The following is a 20,681-nucleotide window of genomic DNA, read 5'->3' as shown; positions in this document are numbered from 1 at the left end:
ATGAAATTCAGTGAAAGAATGCATTCAATACAAAGTTCTAATTTGATTCATTGGGCTTCCAAATGAAGTTACGAGGCACCTCACACCCAGTACACAACATTAATAACGTACCTAATTCATACATTTTACAGACAGTATCTTCTCATCTGTTCAACGCTTGGCTCAAGTGAGTACAGGGTTTTCTTTGTTAACCACTTCACAAACATTCTAGGCCAAACAAACAGCACAAGTAATGTCAAAATCTGTTTTTTTTCCCAGTAATTGTACCAAACGCTGTAGGCTAAGCCTAACAGAAACTACTGAAGGGAAGTAATAGACTCCATGATGCAGTGCAAAGGTGTTACTACAACATCGTAAGTCAAGGGACGTTTCTAAGGTGCTGAAAGAGGAGATTCTCTGGACGGCGACCCTGTATTGTCCTCCGGTGGGAAAACAGTAAGAGTGCAGGCTCGAATGCCACCAAGCGATTCGGGAAGGTCAAATACTTTATGCCACTCATCTTTTTCTGGATCGTATTTCTGAACTATTTCCACCATACAGCGGTTATTCCAAGAATATCCTCCAACTACATAGATTTTATTTTCAAAGACAGCGACCCCAACATCACTTTGCCCACGTAACATGGCAGCAATTGGAGTCCACTGGTCTAGTGTTGTTGAGTAATATTCACAGCTTAGAACATCATCATAATCACTTGTTCCTCTAAAGTGATTTCCACCAATAACATAGAGCTTGTCTCCTACAGTACACATGCAATGCAGACCTCTGACTGTCGTCATCGGAGCTTTCTGAGTCCATTTGTCTGTGTCAGGGTCAAAGCACATAAGTTCCTTCTGGAAAGTATCGTGGGTAATTCCCCCTAAAAAATAAAACATGTTAGAATAGTGCTTACTCTAACAAGTAATAATTAAACAGCAAAATCATATATTTTAGTGAATTCATTCCATCTTACATAACGTAACTCATTACATACTTACTTACATAACTCCCCATTGGCTTAGATTAGTATCACATACGCATTCCATTTCAGATCACATTTTAATGGACTTTGTTCCTTTAAATCTGGATATGGGAGCCATACTCTATGCAGTACTTCATTAAATAAGAAGACTATGGCAGATTAAAAGAACAGAAACTTGTTACTCATTCTTCATTCTGGCAAAACTTTTGGTTTTTTAACTATTTGTTCAGCTCGCAAGTATTGTTTCATACCATGAATACAGAAGACCATTTCTCTGCCAAGTTCTGACTCAGTGGTGTTACATTTTAAATGGTCCTTACCTGTTGCATCCTGACAGAAACCTTTCAGTAATTTAAACTGAGAAGATATTTCACATATCCTGATAGCAATGAGTGCCTATAGTTCTGTATGTTTATACATTCCTAGTGATTCCCTGCAAAGGCTGCTGGAGAGGTTCCAAAGGAAGCAGTGGGATGATTTCCCCTCAGTGGATTAAGTACCCCCATCATCCCGCACCCTGACCTGCCTATTGATCACACAATCAAAGTCTGTAGGCTTATTGGCTATGGTTCATTTCAGATTGTGATAAAACTATCTGAGGTGCTGAAAAATACACGGAGAATGCTGCCACTGAACAACCTCCTGCAGTGCTAACCATTCAGCATTGAATTATGACCCTTGGATTAACTGACAGATTGCACTGTGTCCACAAGCATCGTGTAAGAAAGTACTTGGAGATTAAAAAGTAACCACAGGAAAAACAGAGGGACTGTAAAGCCCTGACACTTCTTGATAGCCATTGTAGTTGACAGGGCTTGGTGGCCTGTCAGAGAGCAGAAGCCTTAACGTAGTGATGAAGAACTGACAAATCAAATCTTCATGTTTTCACCCCTAAAGCGTCCCGACTCATGGGGATAACTGAGGGTAAAAGAAAAATGTGGGACACAGTATTGATGTGAACAGTCACATTAAGGAGTACACACACATTCTGCCTGCACTAAGGCGAGCAGAACAAGAAAAAAGCACAGATAGCAGCACAATGACTACAGGCTAACTAAGATTTGAGCACAGAAACACAAGTGTGAACCTGTACCATGTGGTAAATTTTGAAATAAATTCCTCCTTTCCTACTAAAGGGGCACAAAGCCCCTTCCATGCAAGTTATCCAGAGAATCAACTGGCCTCAGTGGATCTCCCCAAACTGCCTGCAGGTGGATAATCTTTCCCATTTCCTGCCCAGAATTCCAGGTTAGAAAGTAGAGGATACCCCACGAAACAGCAAGAGAACATACAGAGGACTACATCCTTCTTTCACCTTCTGTGATCACAGGATGGACCTGTGGATGACGCCAGACACTAATCTACAGGGAAATATTTAGATCAGCGAGCAAAAACATAGATTCGGGGTCTAGTTTTTCCCATTAGTAGTGAAAAACATCACTACTAGCTTTATTCCAACTTGATCACCAAGACTGAGACCAAACCTCCTTTAGGAAGTGAGCACATACCAGACTTTCAGAAAACCTACTTCTTCAGTTCAGGGAAGAAATGAAATGAAGCCATAACCTGGGTGATACAAGACTAGGTATATTACACTGAAAGACTACTGAAAGCATACACATCATTTGTAAATTGTGTTTAATATCAGTGCTTATCCCTTTGAGTCAGCTCAATAACAGCAAATGTCTGCCTTCAAAACACCAGAATTTCCAATGCTTTCCAAAATATACCAATAAGGATGTGTTTAATGGTCATTTGTTTAATGGTTATTGCCACATTAGTGACACAAAAGAGATGTTCTGATGGCTTAAGTGAATAATTGCTTTGCGATTTGAAGCTGTTATTATCTAAATGCATAACATTATTGGAAATCACTTTCTGGGACTCCACAGTATATAAGCCATTTATTTGGCTTCATACAGATGTGTGTCACCAGTTGGTATCGTGGCAAACATACTGCAAAAGGAGACTATCTCATCATTTCCCATGAACTAGGAGAAGTCAGATAAGTAATTATTTCATAGAAGTAACACAATTCCATGCAATTACCTGAAATGTACATTAAACCTCCATATACAGTTCCAGCATGACCATAGTGGGGTTCGTTCATTTTTGCAACGTAGCTCCATTCGTTCATTCTGGGATTGTAGCATTCCACAGTGGCTGTTTAAAACAAATGAGAATATAAATGTTGAATCTAACACGGTAATTTGGCTTTCAATACAGCAGCAGTGGCATTAATATATTCATAAATGCAAGAAGTATTAATAGGAAACATTGTATAGCTGAGAGTTAAGGGAATTAGTAAATACTATGTGTAGAGACAATATAGAAAAGCCTCAAGCATCGTCCCAAAGGAACAAAAAAAGAGAATCTTGCATTCTTGCCTTCCATTAATCCCTTTCCCATTCCTTTTTGATACATAACCTTCCCCAGCTAAAGAACTCTGTCAGAAGCAGAGTTGTGGGACCCAGTGCCCACGCTGTGTGCATCCAGCTGCTCTGCTCTTGTCTCTTGGAGAGTTTCCTCCATTGTCTGCTGGAGATTGACAGAGAACCCGAGCAAGCTGTAGAGATTGGCAGCTTGAACAGCACCATATGACCAGAAGGGTAAAAGACCTGAAAAACCTGCAATACAGTGACCTTCCAAGTACAAAGCAATTACCAATAGTCGTGCTATCTTAGAATTATTCAATCTCCTTTTAAATAATTAAAATGACGAATCAGATTCTAATGCTTATTAAATGACACTTGAGAGATGTTTGTGGACCACACATACATAATGCAATCTGTGGCATTTTACTTGCTTCAGAACAAGCTTTCGTTCAATCAAGTGTAGAAAATTTCAGGCACCTATATAGAATCAGCAGTGGTGACTGACAGTGTGGGATTTCCCATCAAAGAACACAGAAGCTGATATTCTTGACATTATAAAGGCAGAATCTCATTACAGCATCACTGTAAGGCTGCACACCAATATCAGTGAAGCACATCAATCAGGCCAGTAACACTGACACAGTGACTGCAAGACACCTCGCCCTAAACTGCTGATCTGTCTTTAAGAAACCCTTTGGAGCATTTTGGAAGAGATAAATTAAACCACAGCCACAGACTATCTCCAAAAGAACCCTGGTCAAGGAAAATTTAGTGAAGCATGCATTACAGTGGACTTCTTTTAATCCCTTTAAAATGTATAACCTCCTTATAGCCACAGAACAGGGTATTTTGCAACTCCATACAGTTAGCATCCCAAGGAGACACACATTCCAACCAGAAGCTTCCAATTCAAGTGTCAGGAATACCATCTGAGAACTGCTTCAGCACCATGCAAGATTAAAAGAGAATGACATTGCACAAGAGAACTGTTAAATTGTTTGTGTTTTTTTTCAGCTTTCCCTCCCACAGGAGCTGAAATTTAAATCTGCAAGATAAACTGAAAACCCAAAACTGATGTAAAGTAACTGAAGTGTCTCCATACACTACTGTTGACATGTCAGATCCGTGGCTTGTAAGACCAGCCCAGGTGGTGGTCAAGTTTCCAAGCTCCCTCTAAGGGCTCTCTCCCTCACTGAGCACTCCTCACTCCCCACAGCTCTCTTCTTACACAACAGCCCCATTTCAGCCATTGGAAATAAGTCTTTCACATCGTTTACACACAGATAGTTAAAAAAAAAAAAAATGCATGAGTGAAGGGGGAAAAAAAAGCACTCAAGCATTCCTCTGCAAATAAGAGCTTAAAGTCATGCTATATTTTTACTTGAAGTCCAAAATCTCTACTTACAAAGCTTGTTTTTATCCCCATTTAATCTCCTGTTACATCCATCTGGGATTTACACTGCCATGATGTCAGCAGGGCAGAAGACAGAACCTTACCCAGTTGGAAGCACAAACAAAAAAAACAACTCCATAAACTGAGTGTAAATTCAATATCTCAATCCAAGTTGGGTTTAGCAGTGGGATTCTGGTACCATGTGCAGTACCAGCCCAACTCTCAAAAGTTTCCAACCTCCTTCCTGTGTGAATGTATTCATCCATCTCAATAGCCTTTCCTGAAGAGGAAAGCTCCTTTATACTCTGTTCTACTTAGAAACCAGAAAAGCAAAGATATGCAGAAATTTCAAGAACAGAAAAAGATCAGACATGCAAGTAATTATAGGTGTCCCAGTTCCAACCTGACAGCAGACCCTTCCGACCTCCTGCTAGCTGCCATGGTGCACCAAAACCATCACTTGCTTTCACAGAAACAAAGGCATCTTCCTCCCCACGGTGCTTACATTTCTTGCTGAGGTGAGAAACTTACATTTCTAATACAGTATAGAAGCAGGAAAAGCAGAGCATGTATAAAAATCATGAAGCCACTGGCAATCAAAAAATGGCAATGGACCAAGGCAGAGGGCAGCTGTTTCTCTCAACTGGCACAGCACTTCTATTTGAGAGAATCTTTAGTCAAAAGGCCGCTTTAAGACACAAAGAGAAAATTAAAGATGCAAAAATGGATACACATCACTCTGCTGGAATCACTATTGCCACACAGTAAAGACATCAGCTCTCTGAGCAAAGATGCTGTTGAGTTCAAGATCCCTCACCTCCGATGAGGCTTCAAAAACTCTCCTGTATATTAGCTGTACACATAAAGACATGCTTGATAAAATAACAGACAAATCATCCAAACTTAAAACTCACATCCACCATGCTCTAAAACCACTCTGATTACTTCTGAGCTGAGAAAAGCCTACTGTTCTGCTTGGGTTTTCTGCATAGTTGTGGCCCTGTTTCCCAGTAAGATCGTTCTATCTTTGCTTTAATGCAATCTCCCACTGCACTGAAAAAGTAACTCCAGCTATTACTTAAAGGTGCCATTGTTTTAAGAAATAATTCTGTGTATTATCTCTGGCTTGAACACAGTACACAGAAAGGCTCACTCAAAAGAACTATGTTACTGAACCAAAGCACATATTTTTATAGGATGAGACAGATGGATTCATTTTCCAAGAGCGTGAATGATTCAAATCAGGCTTTGTGTTTTAATGGTGAAACTGCTGCTCTGGTCATTACCAATAACACAGGGAGGACAGGTCTCATTTTAAAGGACACAAAACTTTGGCAGCCCCATGGAATGCTCAGTCTGCCCTCACTTTATTTTGCCATATGCGATGCTACTTGAGGATATATAGATATGAACCACTTCTGTAGCCTCTAAAGAGCCTTGAGGTTTATTACAACAGCACACTTCAGCAACTGTGAACAGTGTTCAAAAACCTGGAATTTTCATGTTGCCATATTTCCTGACACAGCTTGCTGCTGTAGAACTCAAAGCCTACTTTGTTAAGCTGAAAGAGCTCTAAGTAATTTGGTTCCTAGCATGGTGAGAAAATCGCTTCAAAATAAGCTTGCACATGAGATCAAGCCCAGGCTGGATGTGGCTCTGGGCAGCCTGGTCTGCTGGTTGGCAACCCTGCACACAGCAGGGGGTTGAAACTAGATGATCATTGCAGTCATTTTCAACCCAGGCCATCCTATGATCCTTTGGTTCTCACTTCAGTCTGATATTTACAGGACTACACAGGCAGCAAACAGCCTAACATCTTAACAAGGCAGATTTTTCTTCTTACTCAACAACATACATAAAACTATGTATAATATGTACATCTATACTGTGTTCTTCATTATTACAAAAATATGTTGCTTGAACTCAGAGTTAGCATTACATGAGCTACGCAGAAAATGACTTCCCATTTAGAGGGCAAGGGGTCAGGACAAAGCATAGCTGTCTTTCCCTAAACTTGAGTAGCCTTCTGTCTTTATTGCAGCATGATGGATCTGCAGTTCAAACAGTCCAACACCCTCCAAAGCCCTTAAGAGAATCTCACACAATGCCAAACTCCAGTGAAGGCAGGCAACAGCAGAGCCTGAAACATCAGAACACGGACTGCTAAGTTCCTTATGCAAGGAGCAGCTTCTGCCAGCATCAGGAACAACTGAGTTCTTTCAGAAACAAAAACACACTTTTTTCTTTGAGAGGAAACTAGAATCCTGTGTTCTACACAACTAGAAGTGCCATACAAGCGCTGCTTCTGAGCATCTTTGTGACCACACAGTCTCTGTCTCCTTTCCCAAAAAGGGAAGTCTCTGTCTCCTTTCCTCTTGCATGCCTGGTTTCTCCAAGCTGCTCCATTCTCAGTGTCTTCTGCCCTGCTTAGACGCTTAAAAAGAACAAACCAGAACTACACACAGTCCTCCTGGGACCAGTGCATACTTGGAAGTTTGAATTACAATTTTTGAGTTCAGCACATTTCATAAAACATTCACCATACTCTGTTGCACCCACCACATCCACAGCAGTTTACTCATCCTTATCACTGAACCCAATTTTTCTCCAAGTGCCATAGATCATTGAACAGCAGCAATTTATTACTGCTAAAGTGCACACTGCTGAGGAAGGAAGTGATATTTACAACACAGTCCTCAGAAGATTGATCATTTGAAAACTGTTTGGGGAAGACTTGCTGTAGAGCCTCAAATAAAAATAAAATCTTTATCCCAGGACTTTGTCAGGAGGTAAAAAAAAAAAAAAAAAAAAAGAAATTCATTTTGTTAACTTGAATCCTTTGGCCCTTTTCCATAAGAGGTGATCTTCTGGAAAGCTGAATTGAGGTTTCTGTAATTTTTCCTCTTACAACAGATTGAAATTAGTTTGAACCCAAGGCCAAGTTCCTTAATACCTGTCCAACACACACCTGACCTTCTCTTGTATGAAAGCTTGAAGTTTTTCTCCTCTGATGAGAATGGAAAGTTTAAGCTGGATTTCATCTTTCAGCTGCCAAGGTTTATGAAAGAAACATGAAAATGAAAAGTGACTTGCCTCACAATTAACAAGAAAAGAAATTGAAGCCCTGAATCAAAGCATGAGACAGCTACAATGCTTAGCATTTATGGAGTGCTCTTCCCACAATGATCCAATGACATTTTCCAGCTCTGTGAGGAAACCGCTGCAGTATTTTAATGATATCTTTACAGAATAGTTTTAAACAAGTGATAGATTTTGTGTTTCAAAGTTGCAGAAGAGTTGAGCTCAGCAGAATGATACTGCATGATCAGATCTAAGAAAAACACTGCACTAAAAGCTTGCTTTAAGCACTGCTTGCAATGGCTCAGTAACAGCCAAGCAACATTTTCAGTGACATTTGTGCCAACTGCATAGAATAGGGTTATGAAGTACTTAAGGTAAGTAATCCGGCTGGCTGCTATTAATTAATGTCAGCAGAAAACAGTTCAATGGATGTCAGGTTTTCTGACATTCAAGGCAAGGATAAATACAACTCTTACATGGTAAGAAAAAGCGACATGTAAGAAAAGCTATGAGAAACTCCTGATTTAAATAGAAATATTGGTCAAGAAAATGAATTTTTTTGCCAACTATTTTCCAATGAAATTTTTTTAGGAAGCATTTTGAAATCTCATTTCGAGGAGATTGGATTCTAAACCTCACGCAGCCCTGTGTTGGGTCGTACCAGCACAATGCACTGATTCCTAAAAGCCTGCAGAAAGTTCATAGAGGACCGTTTACCTGAATAGAAGAGATGCACTAGTTTAAAAAGTTATGAGCTGCTACATAACAAATTCATGTCTGTATTGTTTCAAATAAATATTTACTCGAATTTATAAAAAAGCAGGGCTTAGCAGCTACTAGAGAAACAAGGCAGCTGAGTATTGGGATTAAGTGGCAAACAGAAAAAGGAAATGTTACATCCATATTAGATATATTACTATGATAAAATGCCAAGCATAATCACTGTAACTTTCCAATTTTAAAGCAGAGACACGAATTTACAATTGACTGCACAGTCCCTGATTTGGGTGTAAACTTTAACATTATCGCTTTGGAAGATCCAGTGGGTTCACAGGGGCCATCCACTACTGATTTCTTAATTAAGAGTTACATGGTAACTTTTAATTTAAAAACTTAGAGGAGTAGTATTAAGTATCTTTTGACAAGGAGAGAGATGGAGGCAACAAAACAGTCTTTTGTTGTAATGGTACATTACCTGTGTAGTCATAAGATTAGAGGCAAAAAAAAAAATAAATAAACATTAAGTGGTTTAAAAAGCACAGAATGTCAGGACATCCAAATCTCATTAGCCTGCCTTAAAAGAAAGCCTATCTAGCATTTCAGAATGACTGCTCTAGGAAATGTGCTCCTTTTAAAACACAGCCTTCCTGCAACAGTGAGTTTCAGTTGGAAAGCTGCATCTTCCCCTAGAGCGAGAAGAGTTGCTTTGGTTTCTCAGCTCAAATTATATAGCTGTGCATACACTTTTCATACATATTATTTTACATGTAGATACACTGATGACAAAGTTGAAGAGACTGGATATTTTGCATCAGGGTGTGAGATACAGGTATCTTTCTGTCTGTATGGAAGTCCTTCTAAAACAGCCAACTAAAAACAGCATCCAGACAACTGTATCTACGCATTTCCAGGATTGCCAGAAAGAAGCTGCATGCTCACAAATTCAGTTCTCTCTCCCTCCATTCACGGGGCAGCAGAGTACTTCAAGGCCTAAAAAGAAAGGCAAGGAGTCATACTTCAAGTGCTTACCTAGCTCACCCGCTGCATTTCGACCACCAACTGCATACAAATGTCCTTTCAGGGCACTTAGGTGGAAGAAGGTGCGCTTCTCATTTAAAGACGCGACTTGCATCCACTTGTTATAGCGGGGATCGAATCTGAAGACTGTGTCAACTGCTGTCTTTCCTTTTGTGTCGTAATTGCTCTGGCCCCCAACTACATAGAGAAAGTTTCCAATGACAGCGATGCCATGCTGGTACCTCGGTGCATCCATGGGAGCTAATGATTTCCATTCATGGGCTTTTTCGTCATACATGCGTAGTTCTTTGCTGACAACCAGCTGCTGCCTCAGCACTCCCCCCAACGTTACCAAGTGAGTGCTGTCTGATCGAATGGCAGTTCTCTCTGACTGCATAACCGGTTGCATGTATGGCATCATTTGGTAGTTGCTGGCTTCCAAAAGCAAGTTTACGCAGGTGTTGTCAGTTCTCATGAAGTCCACTGTTTGAACGTAGTTAATAAGATCCTGGGGTGTCATCAAAGGAAATCTGATGTTCTTCATTAGCTTTGCAGCATATTCCATTCGAGGCTCTTCAAACCGCAGCCAGCGACAAGCCGCCTTGAAGAGTTCAAGTTCAGTGCAGTGCTTAAGGCTATTACTTGAAAGCACAAAGGCGAGACGTTCAAAGGGGAGTTTCACAAATTCACCAGTACTTAATAATGCGGGGAAGTTCTTTAGGATGAAATTATTAACATATTTATCCACTTCTGTGAGATTGTATGTGTTGGCAATTCGCCCAACCTCAACACAGTTTTCCAAGGAAACCTAATGAGTAAACAGAAAGAGGAATTAAAACTCGTTCTTAATTCGGTGTCTGAATGATGATGTTGAATTTAATGAATGTTACAGAATCTGCAGTATTTTCATCATTTCACAGTGCTCAGGCCGATTTTCCCATGAGCAAAAATATTCAGTTGATGTATATATTCATGACCGCAAGGGGAGAGCCAATGTCAGATGCATCACACAATGATGATACATCGCAATTATACAGCTCTTCACCTTTGAAATGCTGTGCAAATGTCTTTGTAAGAAAGAAACATGGAAAATACAGTTAAAGGAAAGTTGATTAGCCTAAGGTTACAGAGAATTATGTAAAAACAGGGCTTGCCATTAGGCATTTTCAACCTTATTAAACTTCTATTGTCATAATCCCTTTTCCCATGAAAGGCTGGGACCTGATGATCTTTCGAGGTCCCTTCCAACCTACAAAGTACTCTGATTCCACGATGCAGCCAAGCAGAATGGCACAGTTACCTCCTCCAATGCTGTGAATTATGGACAATTTATTTACAGGGCTCAATCCCATACATATATTCCTTAGGAATGAATAAAACTGCATCTTTGCATCTCTGGTAGATGAGATTGAGTCTTACCTACTGCCTTCAAATTACAGACACAGCATACTCAAAAATAACACAGAGCTGGCACTCTTAGATAATCAACACATGAAATCCTTTAGTGTGGATCATATCCTGTCCGCAGTCAATACTCAAGTGAGCATAATATTCTCTTGTCATCCACATCTTTTCCAGCATCTGCCTTTCCTACATCCTTCTTACATTTCAGGATCCAAGAGGGAGAGAGAAAAAGACAGGAGGGATGGGACAGAACCAAGCAGGACTGCAGCAAACCCACACATTTCAGTTCTGCGAGACCTGCGTTACATATGCCAAGCAAATCCACTTCCAGACACTTCTTGTCAACAACTGCACCTTCTTTTTGCACTCAATTTTCAACCCCAAACTTCCTTCAGACATGCTTTACAGTCTCCTTACAGATCAGCCAACAGCAGGTCCAACCCCGCTCTGCACTGACACCACAGCTTTAGGATTGTCACATTTGTAATTCCAGAAGAATTTTAACTTCTAAATCTTGTAGTTATTTAAAAAAAAAAAAAAAAACAGTTGTAGGGTTGAAGACTGACTTGAAAACATTCAAACATGTTCCAGTCATAACAGATTACATTTTAGCACTATATTACTTCAATCTATCATTAACTTTTGGAATTGCCTGTTAAAGGTTAACGAGCATGGGAAAAGCAGACTTCTTTATTCACTAGAAACTCATCTAACTTATCCTGGAATTGAGATCTGCAGTCACTAAGACTCATTCACAACCCTGAAACACCTTCCTGGAATCAAAGGTTCCAATATCTTATTCTTATCTCATTCTCATCTCTAATATAAATCAATCAAGCCCTGTCTACAAGATGAATGTGTGGCAGACTGTCAGCATTTTTATTACACAACATCCATGCAGTACATACACAAATCATTACTGAATTAGAAGACTGCACTATTTATACCAAAATATCATCTTATCTGCTAGCAATACTTATAAAACATTCTGTTACTCAAGGAATATTTTGGTCTGTCTTCCAACTGTTATTGAGATACTACCAATTATCTGCGCATTTCCTTTGAGGCTCTGTAATACACATGAACTAAACAGAAGTAATAGCATACTGTAAATTAAGCAAGTGAAACTGGACACATTTACTCTTAAAATTTTATTCAAGATCAATAATAAAAATAAAACAACAGAAAAATGGCCCTCAGCAAACTGATTACATACTATAGGACAACTTTTAACTCCTGCTGTAATGTTATGGCATTCAAAAACTTACTTTGCAATGCACCTACTGGCATCCAACTACAGAGACAGCACTTTGTCCATGTCAAGGTAAGTAGAAACATATTATTGCATATAGCCAGAAGACATGTTTGGAGGAGAAAGATGATCAAGCAAAAGAAGGGGGACAGAACTGCATGGCATGGGTACCAGGCATTAAGGTAGCAATGCAATATTTACATACACTTTGGGATGCATGTCAGTTCTCAAGTGCCCAACATGCAAGACTATTCTAGGCTCGTCCCAGTGCTTGCATCCTAGTTAATGTACCACAACTAAGTTACATGGGAAATCTATGCAATTCAATATATTCCTGGAATGCCTGCACTTGAGAAATTTATTGACATATCACACACTGTTAATGACAGGAACATCACATCAGCAGTTTCCAGTGCCTCCTGACCTCATAAAATCTATGCTATTCTGCTTTAATTAACCAAACAGGATTGGACAGGAATCAGGTTTTTTTTTTTTTATTATTGCATTTGCAAATCCTCCCCGTAATGCTTATGAAATGATGCACTTTTTTGGCTTATTATCAATAAACCTACCATTCAAATCTGAGTACTACATTTAGTATTTCCTTAAAGTTTACTTTCCTCACCAAAAGTACCTTTACCAGCTTTACTCTGGCCTATGATAACATATCACAGTAAATTATAAAGCAAAATCTTATAGTTAAGAAAATACACTAGAGACTCCAAAGTCCTGGGTCAAAAACTCCCAGAACAAAATGAAATAGTTACTCACACAAATATACAAAATTGGACAGGTTAAGTTACAATAAAGGTATTTGAATAAATTTGAATAAATTACTTGTTTATTTTCCAAAAAAAAAAAAAAAAAAAGTGTGACTTCTGCTATGATACTTAAGAGAGGTGCAGAAATTGTTCTCTGTGGGAGTCAGTCAATCAGGAGCTCATCAAGAAACAGAAGGAACTGCTACTTCTGGCCATCCTACTGAATGGGAGGAAGGGAAATATCAGACAACGAATGCAACTGTTTGTACAATCTATCCAGTAAACAGCAAAGGTAGACACAGAAACAGCTAAAAGCCAGAAGTGAGCAAACACCGAAATGACTTTGTACAGTGCTGAGAGTTTTGGGTAGATCCTATTTTACCTGGGCACTGGTCACTGTGCAGAGCCACTCGGACACGTTGCTCATTGTTAATTGCTCGTTATACAGCACAAGTTCCAGAAAATATTTAAAAAATGTCACCCCAGCACTATGATACCATAGCCTGAAAAAATAAGAGCTAACACAGAAGTGCTTTCTTTAGAAAGCAGCTGACTTCATTCTTGGGAATTTTAAAACAGTCACTTCTCTTGTAAAAACTTAATTGTAAAATACTACAAAACTGGATATGGAGCAAAATGATTAGAAGTATGTGGATCCCAGAGAACAACATTACAAAAGGCTGATTTCTGGTGCTTGGCAGAACCAGCCCCAGTGTCAGGTCACTTTCCCACAAAGCTGAGACCATCTTGCAAGCAGACAAAAAGGTGTCGAAGGGCCCAATGATACTGCATCATCTCAAATTAAGAGACAGTTTTTGAAACACATCAATACAGAAACAGTTATACAGGGCTGAAAGAACTGAAATCCCCTTAGATATCAGTATAAATCAAAGGATTTAAGAAAATAGTGCAAGATCAAAGACGATCCCAACATTGTACATGGAGGAACCTTCAGAAAAAGAGCATTCAAACAACAGAAAATGTCCCAAATAAAGCAATTTAAGATGAAAGTAGCTCTTTCCCTAAGAAAGCAAACTCACAACAGCTGCCCTCACCCAACAGTGCCAAGAGCCAAGGAACAAAGTAGAAACAGGACAGAGCAGAAAGCAGCAAACAAACCCTGGAAGCCAAGAATTAGTTGTGGCACAGCCCTGATTAAAGAAAGGGAGGCTGCTCCAAATCACTGATTTGGATCTACAAACACCAAGCCCTTAATTCAATTTGGTGCTTTATAGAAATGTAAGCCCTACAGAGGCACACTACCTCATTTTGGAAGGTAAAACAACCTGAGCAATGCAGAATAGATTGTATGGGATTGAAGAGCATAAATTAAACACTATGGTGACTCTGAGAACTGGGGAACTAGTAAGCATGCCAAGATTAAACACAAAATAGTAGTATTACAGAGCCCAGATGCATCTTAGTTCTGCCATGGAACAGCTTTCTCTTGGTGGCATTTTTGAGTCCTCGTATTTACACGCTCTCAGGAGAGAGAACACATTGAAAACCAATGCTTCTTAATTTCTTAATGATTGCAAGAGATTCAATTAGTATTTTAATTCACAACTCATTTTAATACACCATGTTATCATCCAGATAAACGATGGGGTGTTTTCTTGTCATATCCTTCCCTGCCCATGAAGACAGAACTCTGGACAACACTCGCACGAGAAGGTGAGCACTCCAGGAAATGAATCTTTAACAGTTGTCATCTTCTTGGAAAAAAGGGGTTTTTGTCTAGAGAAAACTGCAAGAACTGCTCAGACATTCAGCCTGAATGGAGCGCAGCACTCTTCAAAGCACAGATATGAAACAGAGGATGCTGTTTGTTACCAGTGTCCCTCCCACGCTGGAGGCACAACCTGAGATTTTAATCTCTGTAACAAACAACACATTACCAAACTGTAAATATTGTATTGCATTGCAACTACAGCATGCTAGTTTGAAGGGCAAACTTCTTGTCTGTTCCAACGGCAGAGAAGTATCCGTGTTAAAAGCCCCAAAATATTCCTCTTTTAACAAACACTGACAGTAAATGAGGAAATGATTGCTACTTTGGGGGCTGTCCTCTGCTTACCAAACAAAGCACTTTGTTTGTTCATTGTTAAGTGCCCCAGTAGCCATTCAAGGCCACTTTCAGTTCTAGCAAAACATGGAAATCAACACAAAATTCTGGTAGTTCTCTCTTTCACGTAACCAATATTTCTGTAGCATCTTTGTATTAAAATATATCCTCTAAACAGACTACTAAAAGAACAGACACAAAGTCCAATGGTTTACAAGAATAATGATGGAAAGGTCTCCATGACAGTTGCTACTACAACAAGCATCACTCCACAAAAACAAAAAGGCTTTGAGAAAGTATATTAACAGACTATAACAGCCAGCTCTATTTTTTGTTCAAGTTTAACTCAGCAAGTCTCTTTCTTATGGAATGATATGGAATATGAGGGCAAGCACTAAGAAATAAAGTAAGGAACCTGGAAACTATAATAATATCACTACCATTACTGCAACTAAGGGAAGGATTTTAATGTGGTAAATATTTATCTCACACTCATACTAAAAACAACGCACAAAAAAACCTGCAATAAAATTAAAAAAATTATCCTGTGAATTCAAGTTCTAAACAATGGTGAAACAGAGTTCAAGTATTATAATGCCACAGTTCTTGATCTAAAATTTAAACAGCTTTTATAAGTGTGAACTACAAGTAGCAAGTCTTACCCCAGAGATAAGAAACACTTTACAGAAGTCCAAAACAGGTAAAATCTGCAAAAAACTGGCAGCTTCCAGAGTGTCCTGAAGGTTGTCCATGTTAAGGGAAAGCTTTGCAGTATAAATGAAATCAATGATCTTCTTCAGGCCTATTTTGTTGACACCATGAAGCTTGATGCACATTAAGTCCTGTTCCTTCATTCCTCCTGAGAAAGACATGCAGGTAAGTTTATAAGATCGTTTTGATAGGATTTGAATGATCTCAAACCTGTATGAACATCAAAATAAAAAGCACCTGTGAACATGGCCTTGAAGTAGTCACTTGCAGAAGCCATCATTGCTCTGTGGACAGGAAACACCTCATCACCATCTCCTGGAACCAGGGTCACATCACATAGCAAACCTTCTACTCGCAGCTGGTCAAAACCCTGCAGGGAGAGCACAATGCAAAGCAGCTGTTTGATTTGAGAGGAGAGCAGGAACTAACTTCTCCTTTCCTTATGTAAATACTAGTTTCATTTTATTTACATATGTATTGTAGTACCAAAATGAAAATCACTGAGGAATAAGCTGTCATTTTACAATAATTAGATGTAATTTATTCAACGAGAATTATTCATTGAAAGCTTAACCAGAACATTTTCTATAAGAGGTTGAAGACTACAAAGTACCCTGAGCCTTAGAAAGTTGCTTTATTCAGTTAATTAAGGTATTTCCAGGAAGGAATTTGCTTTGAAAACATATGTTCCAGCAATTATTTGAAGGCAGGCACTCGTATTTTTTTGACCTGTGCAGTTCAGACACACATGCACTCTAGATACAAATCTGCTCCATGCCACTTTAAGTGTTCCACCAATTAAGAGACTGTAAAATACCAAGGCTTGAAAGGAAAGCCGCTATCTGGTTCACTGCTTATCAAATTTATTAGCAAAGTTTACAAGGCAAAACTATGAAAAGAGCTGGTCTACTCCAAATTACTGAAAATAGCTAACTGTAATAGAAAAGGAAGTGGTCTGCAGCAGTACTTTAAAGTAAAATTTTCCTCTAAAGACATACCCTGCTGGGCACACTGGAAGATGCATGGAACACTGGCCTCCTTCATGTACTACAAAATAGAAGCTCCAACAAAATGATTCCCTTCAACCAGGCACGTCATCAGGCATTTTTCTCGTACTAGCAAGGCAAATACTGTCTTTTTAGATTCAACACTTGGAGAAGTCTTGGCCTCACCTCACGTCATTTAAGAGTTAAGATATCTTAAGGAAAGCCTGTGCCTTTAAAATTACATAGGTAATGCTTAAAAAGTCTGCTTGTAGCATATACTTAGAGACTATGAAAATAGAGTAGTCACTAAAGATTCCTAGAACTGCAACCTTTAACTTGCAGGAAAAGAAATTACAAGCGATGCTTGCTCACAGGCACCACCAGCACAGCACACCAACATGTTTTAAAGAATTCTTAGGAGTTACAGGTATGGGAAGGTTGTTGAGCACAGGTATTCTTTAGAGCATCCAAAATTCTCAGTGCGTATCTGTACTGACACAAACAATTACCTGTAACACCACGGAACTGTGAGTATTGCTGGTGAAAAATCTCGTGGTCCCTGTCTTCGAAGACTGCAGATGGGCAGAGACGCCCATATCGCTGCTACCAAGAGATACTTTCATATGAGGATCCTCCTCTTCCACCAGAGATCTAAGATGAGAAAAGAGAGATCTTACGATCAAACTCGTATTTTCATTAAGTGCTCTTTCACATTACAAACACAGTCCTCTGGGATGACAAGAAACAGAACCGAAGCAGTAGGTCATGAAAACCAGCAGGCAACAGAATCGATTCTTTTCGGTCCTCGCCAGCTCATCTAAGGAATTGAAATACCTACACAGCATCATTTCAAAAAGCTTATTTACAGGCAATAAATCCTGGTCCCCTCCCCCACATTAAGAGCCTTGCACACTTATTTCCATGCGTTCTCCCAGTATTTTATGATGCTTGCAGGAGTCCCATTCCATTTTCAAAATCAACTATTGCATCAGATTGCAGAGCAAAGTTAGAAGATTCAAACATTAAATATGACATTAAAGTTCAGTGAATTGCTTCTTATGGCATACATCATCTCACTCACACGTGAATAATAGCAAATAACTGATAGAATCTCAGCTGTAAGCTACTACAACAAGAAATCCTTCAGGACACAATACTCAGAGTTCTGCTACTAGAGGCAACCACTTCATAACCTTAAATTAAGATTTGCGTGTGTGAAGTTGTCACACATTTTGATTCTAAGTAATTACTGCCCAAATTCAGATGGAAAGGACTGATTTAAGTAGAACTGTTAAGGATTACAGCTCTGTTATTAGCCTTCCACTTGCATCTTGTGATGTAAATTGGATTTACATAGAGATATGCATATGAGATTCTAATTACCCTAACCTGTAATTATTATAAAACGTAAATAAATTTCCTCTCCAGAAATGTTACTAGTTCCCATGAATTCTTTAAGCTAATACATTACCTATTAGCATGCATACCAGTCTAATGCATATATACACAGTATTAATTAGCAAAGAAAATTCTCCTGTCTGTGGATTAGTGGCTTAATCATTAATAAAGACTCCATGTTTCAACACATATTCATAGCAATTTAAAATAAATGCTGCAAATCTCAGATGCAAAACATTTCCCAAATTTTAAACATGCAGGTAAACACACTGGTCTCCAAGCTAGTTTCAGAAATTACTTTAAGTGACAAGAACGTGTTTGAATTATTTGGGTTTCTTTCCCAGTTTTGATTGGGATTGCTGTGTAAGGATGACATGAGAGTCTGCAATTGAAAAACAAAGCGTTTGCTTTCTTTTTGAGCAGTTATTCCCCCCAACTTGTTCTGGTACATTGCCTACAGAGAGCATTTCTGAAACTTTAGAGTTCTCGATAGCACCTTGATAGCACATAGCTTTGTTCAAACCCATGGTTACATTAGATACAAAAAACATATCCATACAAATTCACCATTCCACAGCACACATGGGTTTGAAACAGGGAGACTTTATGCATACAGACAAAACAGATTGTAGGAACAAGGGCACATCCAGATAGCTTCGACTTGCAGTGTAGCAACCCAGTAGTGAGACATCTAAGAAAGTTAATCAGCACAGATGTACTGCAGTAAGCAATTCAGTCCTGTTTGAAACCAAATCATCGTATTTGTAACATAAATCCACACAGTGACATAAAAAAACTACAAGGTGTGTTTTAATTCAAAGTGCTTTCTAAGTCCCTTGCAATACAATAAATGCATACAACATAATACAGCAGCAAAGACCTAAATTCACTTTGTTCTACAGCATTTTGTTGGTTGTTTTTTTTTTTTTTTTTTAAGCTTGACTACAGTCTCATCAAGGAAATTCTAACAATATCAAGAGACATCTAGCCTTTAAATTTGGATGTCTTTCTAAGAGAAGGAATATGAAGTCACATTAGGAGATGTCTGAGCATGGGTGGAGAGGAACCAGAGTCACCTGGCATGAATGTCACTATATTTGCTCTTGAAAGACCTCTCAGAAACGTCACATCTGATAGCTGTTCTATGAAGGGGCTCTAAAAGCCTTGTACTAAACTTGGGTACATTGTTTTCTTACATTTCATGTGAATCTCTAAAAAGAAATATTGGGTGGATAGAGATAGGACGAGGTGGAACGGTTTTAAACTGAGACAGGGGAGGTTTAGGTTGGATATTAGGAGGAAGTTTTTCATACAGAGGGTGGTGAGGCACTGGAACAGGCTGTGGATGCCCCATCCCTGCAGGCATTCAAGGCCAGGCTGGATGTGGCTCTGGGCAGCCTGGGCTGCTGGTTGGTGACCTGCACACAGCAGGAGGTTGGAACTGATGAGCATTGTGGGCCTTTTCAACCCAGGCCATTCTAGGATTCTATGACAAAACTTCCACTGCTTTGTCCTAATGAGGTCCCTTATAGCATGCGACCTCTTGTTACTGCTGCATAGCCAACAGAGGGGATACAGTCTATGCTGAAGTACTAGCAGCACTCCTAAAGACCCATCCAACAGCTGATCCCCTGAATCCAAGTGCTGTGACATTTGTGGGCAATTGTTCCCAGAGCAACCAGAAATTAGGAGCATGTCATTGGCACTGCACCAGTGCTAACACTTATCCACATATAAGGCCAGAAATCCATCTTTGTAAGACGAAGTAAAAATGCATGAGCTCTTCCATACCGCGTGATACCAATATAGAAAACAACAGAAACAAGTCCTGCCTCACAAATAAGATGAATTTAAAACTGTCCTTCAAAGAAATTTCTGACTATTCAGAATAAAACTTTAGTTTTAGGGCTGTAAAGTGAATCCTCAGTAATGTCTCCACCACTCATGTCCACAACACATGGGTAACATTGTTCATATCCCAATGAATTCCCAATCAAAACACAGTACATACATCTGTCACATTTGCATGCTGCCACCACAGGCATTATTTATATTCATTAACATAGGTCTGCTAAGCACTATAATTAATTAGAGTATAATGAATGTAAATATATTGATTGGTACTTTATTGCAAGCACAGTATATCACAATAAAGCATACTACCAAAAAAGAAAGCTAATTCATTTTCCAATTAATTCTATTGTCCTGATCAATAGAAGTCATTAAACAAGAAGAACAGCTGTAGCATTCTTAATTGAGGTTCAAAAAGTTGGAGGAGGCAGCTACCCCTGCAACAAGACGTACTGATAATCCACCAGTAGCTGTAAACGTGGATATTACATCACTTTCAATGCATACAATTGCTCTGGATGGGCTTTTCAATTTTAAGCGTTAAGAACGAGGGGATGCTGGAGTTCAGCACACAGCATCAGCATTGCAACAGCAAAGCAGAGCAGCTTCCTGACTTGCTGCAGTCTCTCAGCAGTTCAGGGAAAGCCACAGGAGGTTAATTAGTTGCTATCACAGAAGAAGCTGTCATTCAGGAGTTGCGTTTTGG

The 20,681-nt window shown here is 39.2% G+C and overlaps 1 protein-coding gene across 1 annotated transcript in view; it reads right to left on the bottom strand.

Annotated features, from left to right (window-relative positions):
• Positions 1 to 371: 371 nt before the first annotated feature.
• The window catches only part of KLHL13 (kelch like family member 13), a gene marked incomplete at both ends in the record, with an annotated part of 30,161 nt that continues 9,851 nt past the window's right edge, over positions 372 to 20,681 (bottom strand). Inside the window, 6 exon segments of the mRNA XM_079541863.1 lie at positions 372 to 859; positions 3,011 to 3,124; positions 9,560 to 10,355; positions 15,692 to 15,888; positions 15,978 to 16,110; positions 17,236 to 17,377. Of these exon segments, the coding sequence (XP_079397989.1) occupies positions 372 to 859; positions 3,011 to 3,124; positions 9,560 to 10,355; positions 15,692 to 15,888; positions 15,978 to 16,110; positions 17,236 to 17,377 (1,870 nt within the window).

The sequence above is a fragment of the Tetrao urogallus genome, assembly GCF_951394365.1.
Source record: "Tetrao urogallus genome assembly, chromosome: 13".
Classification (NCBI taxonomy): Eukaryota; Metazoa; Chordata; class Aves; order Galliformes; family Phasianidae; genus Tetrao; species Tetrao urogallus.
The sequence above is the reverse complement of the archived record's forward strand: the minus strand, read 5'-3'. Positions and strand labels throughout refer to the sequence as shown.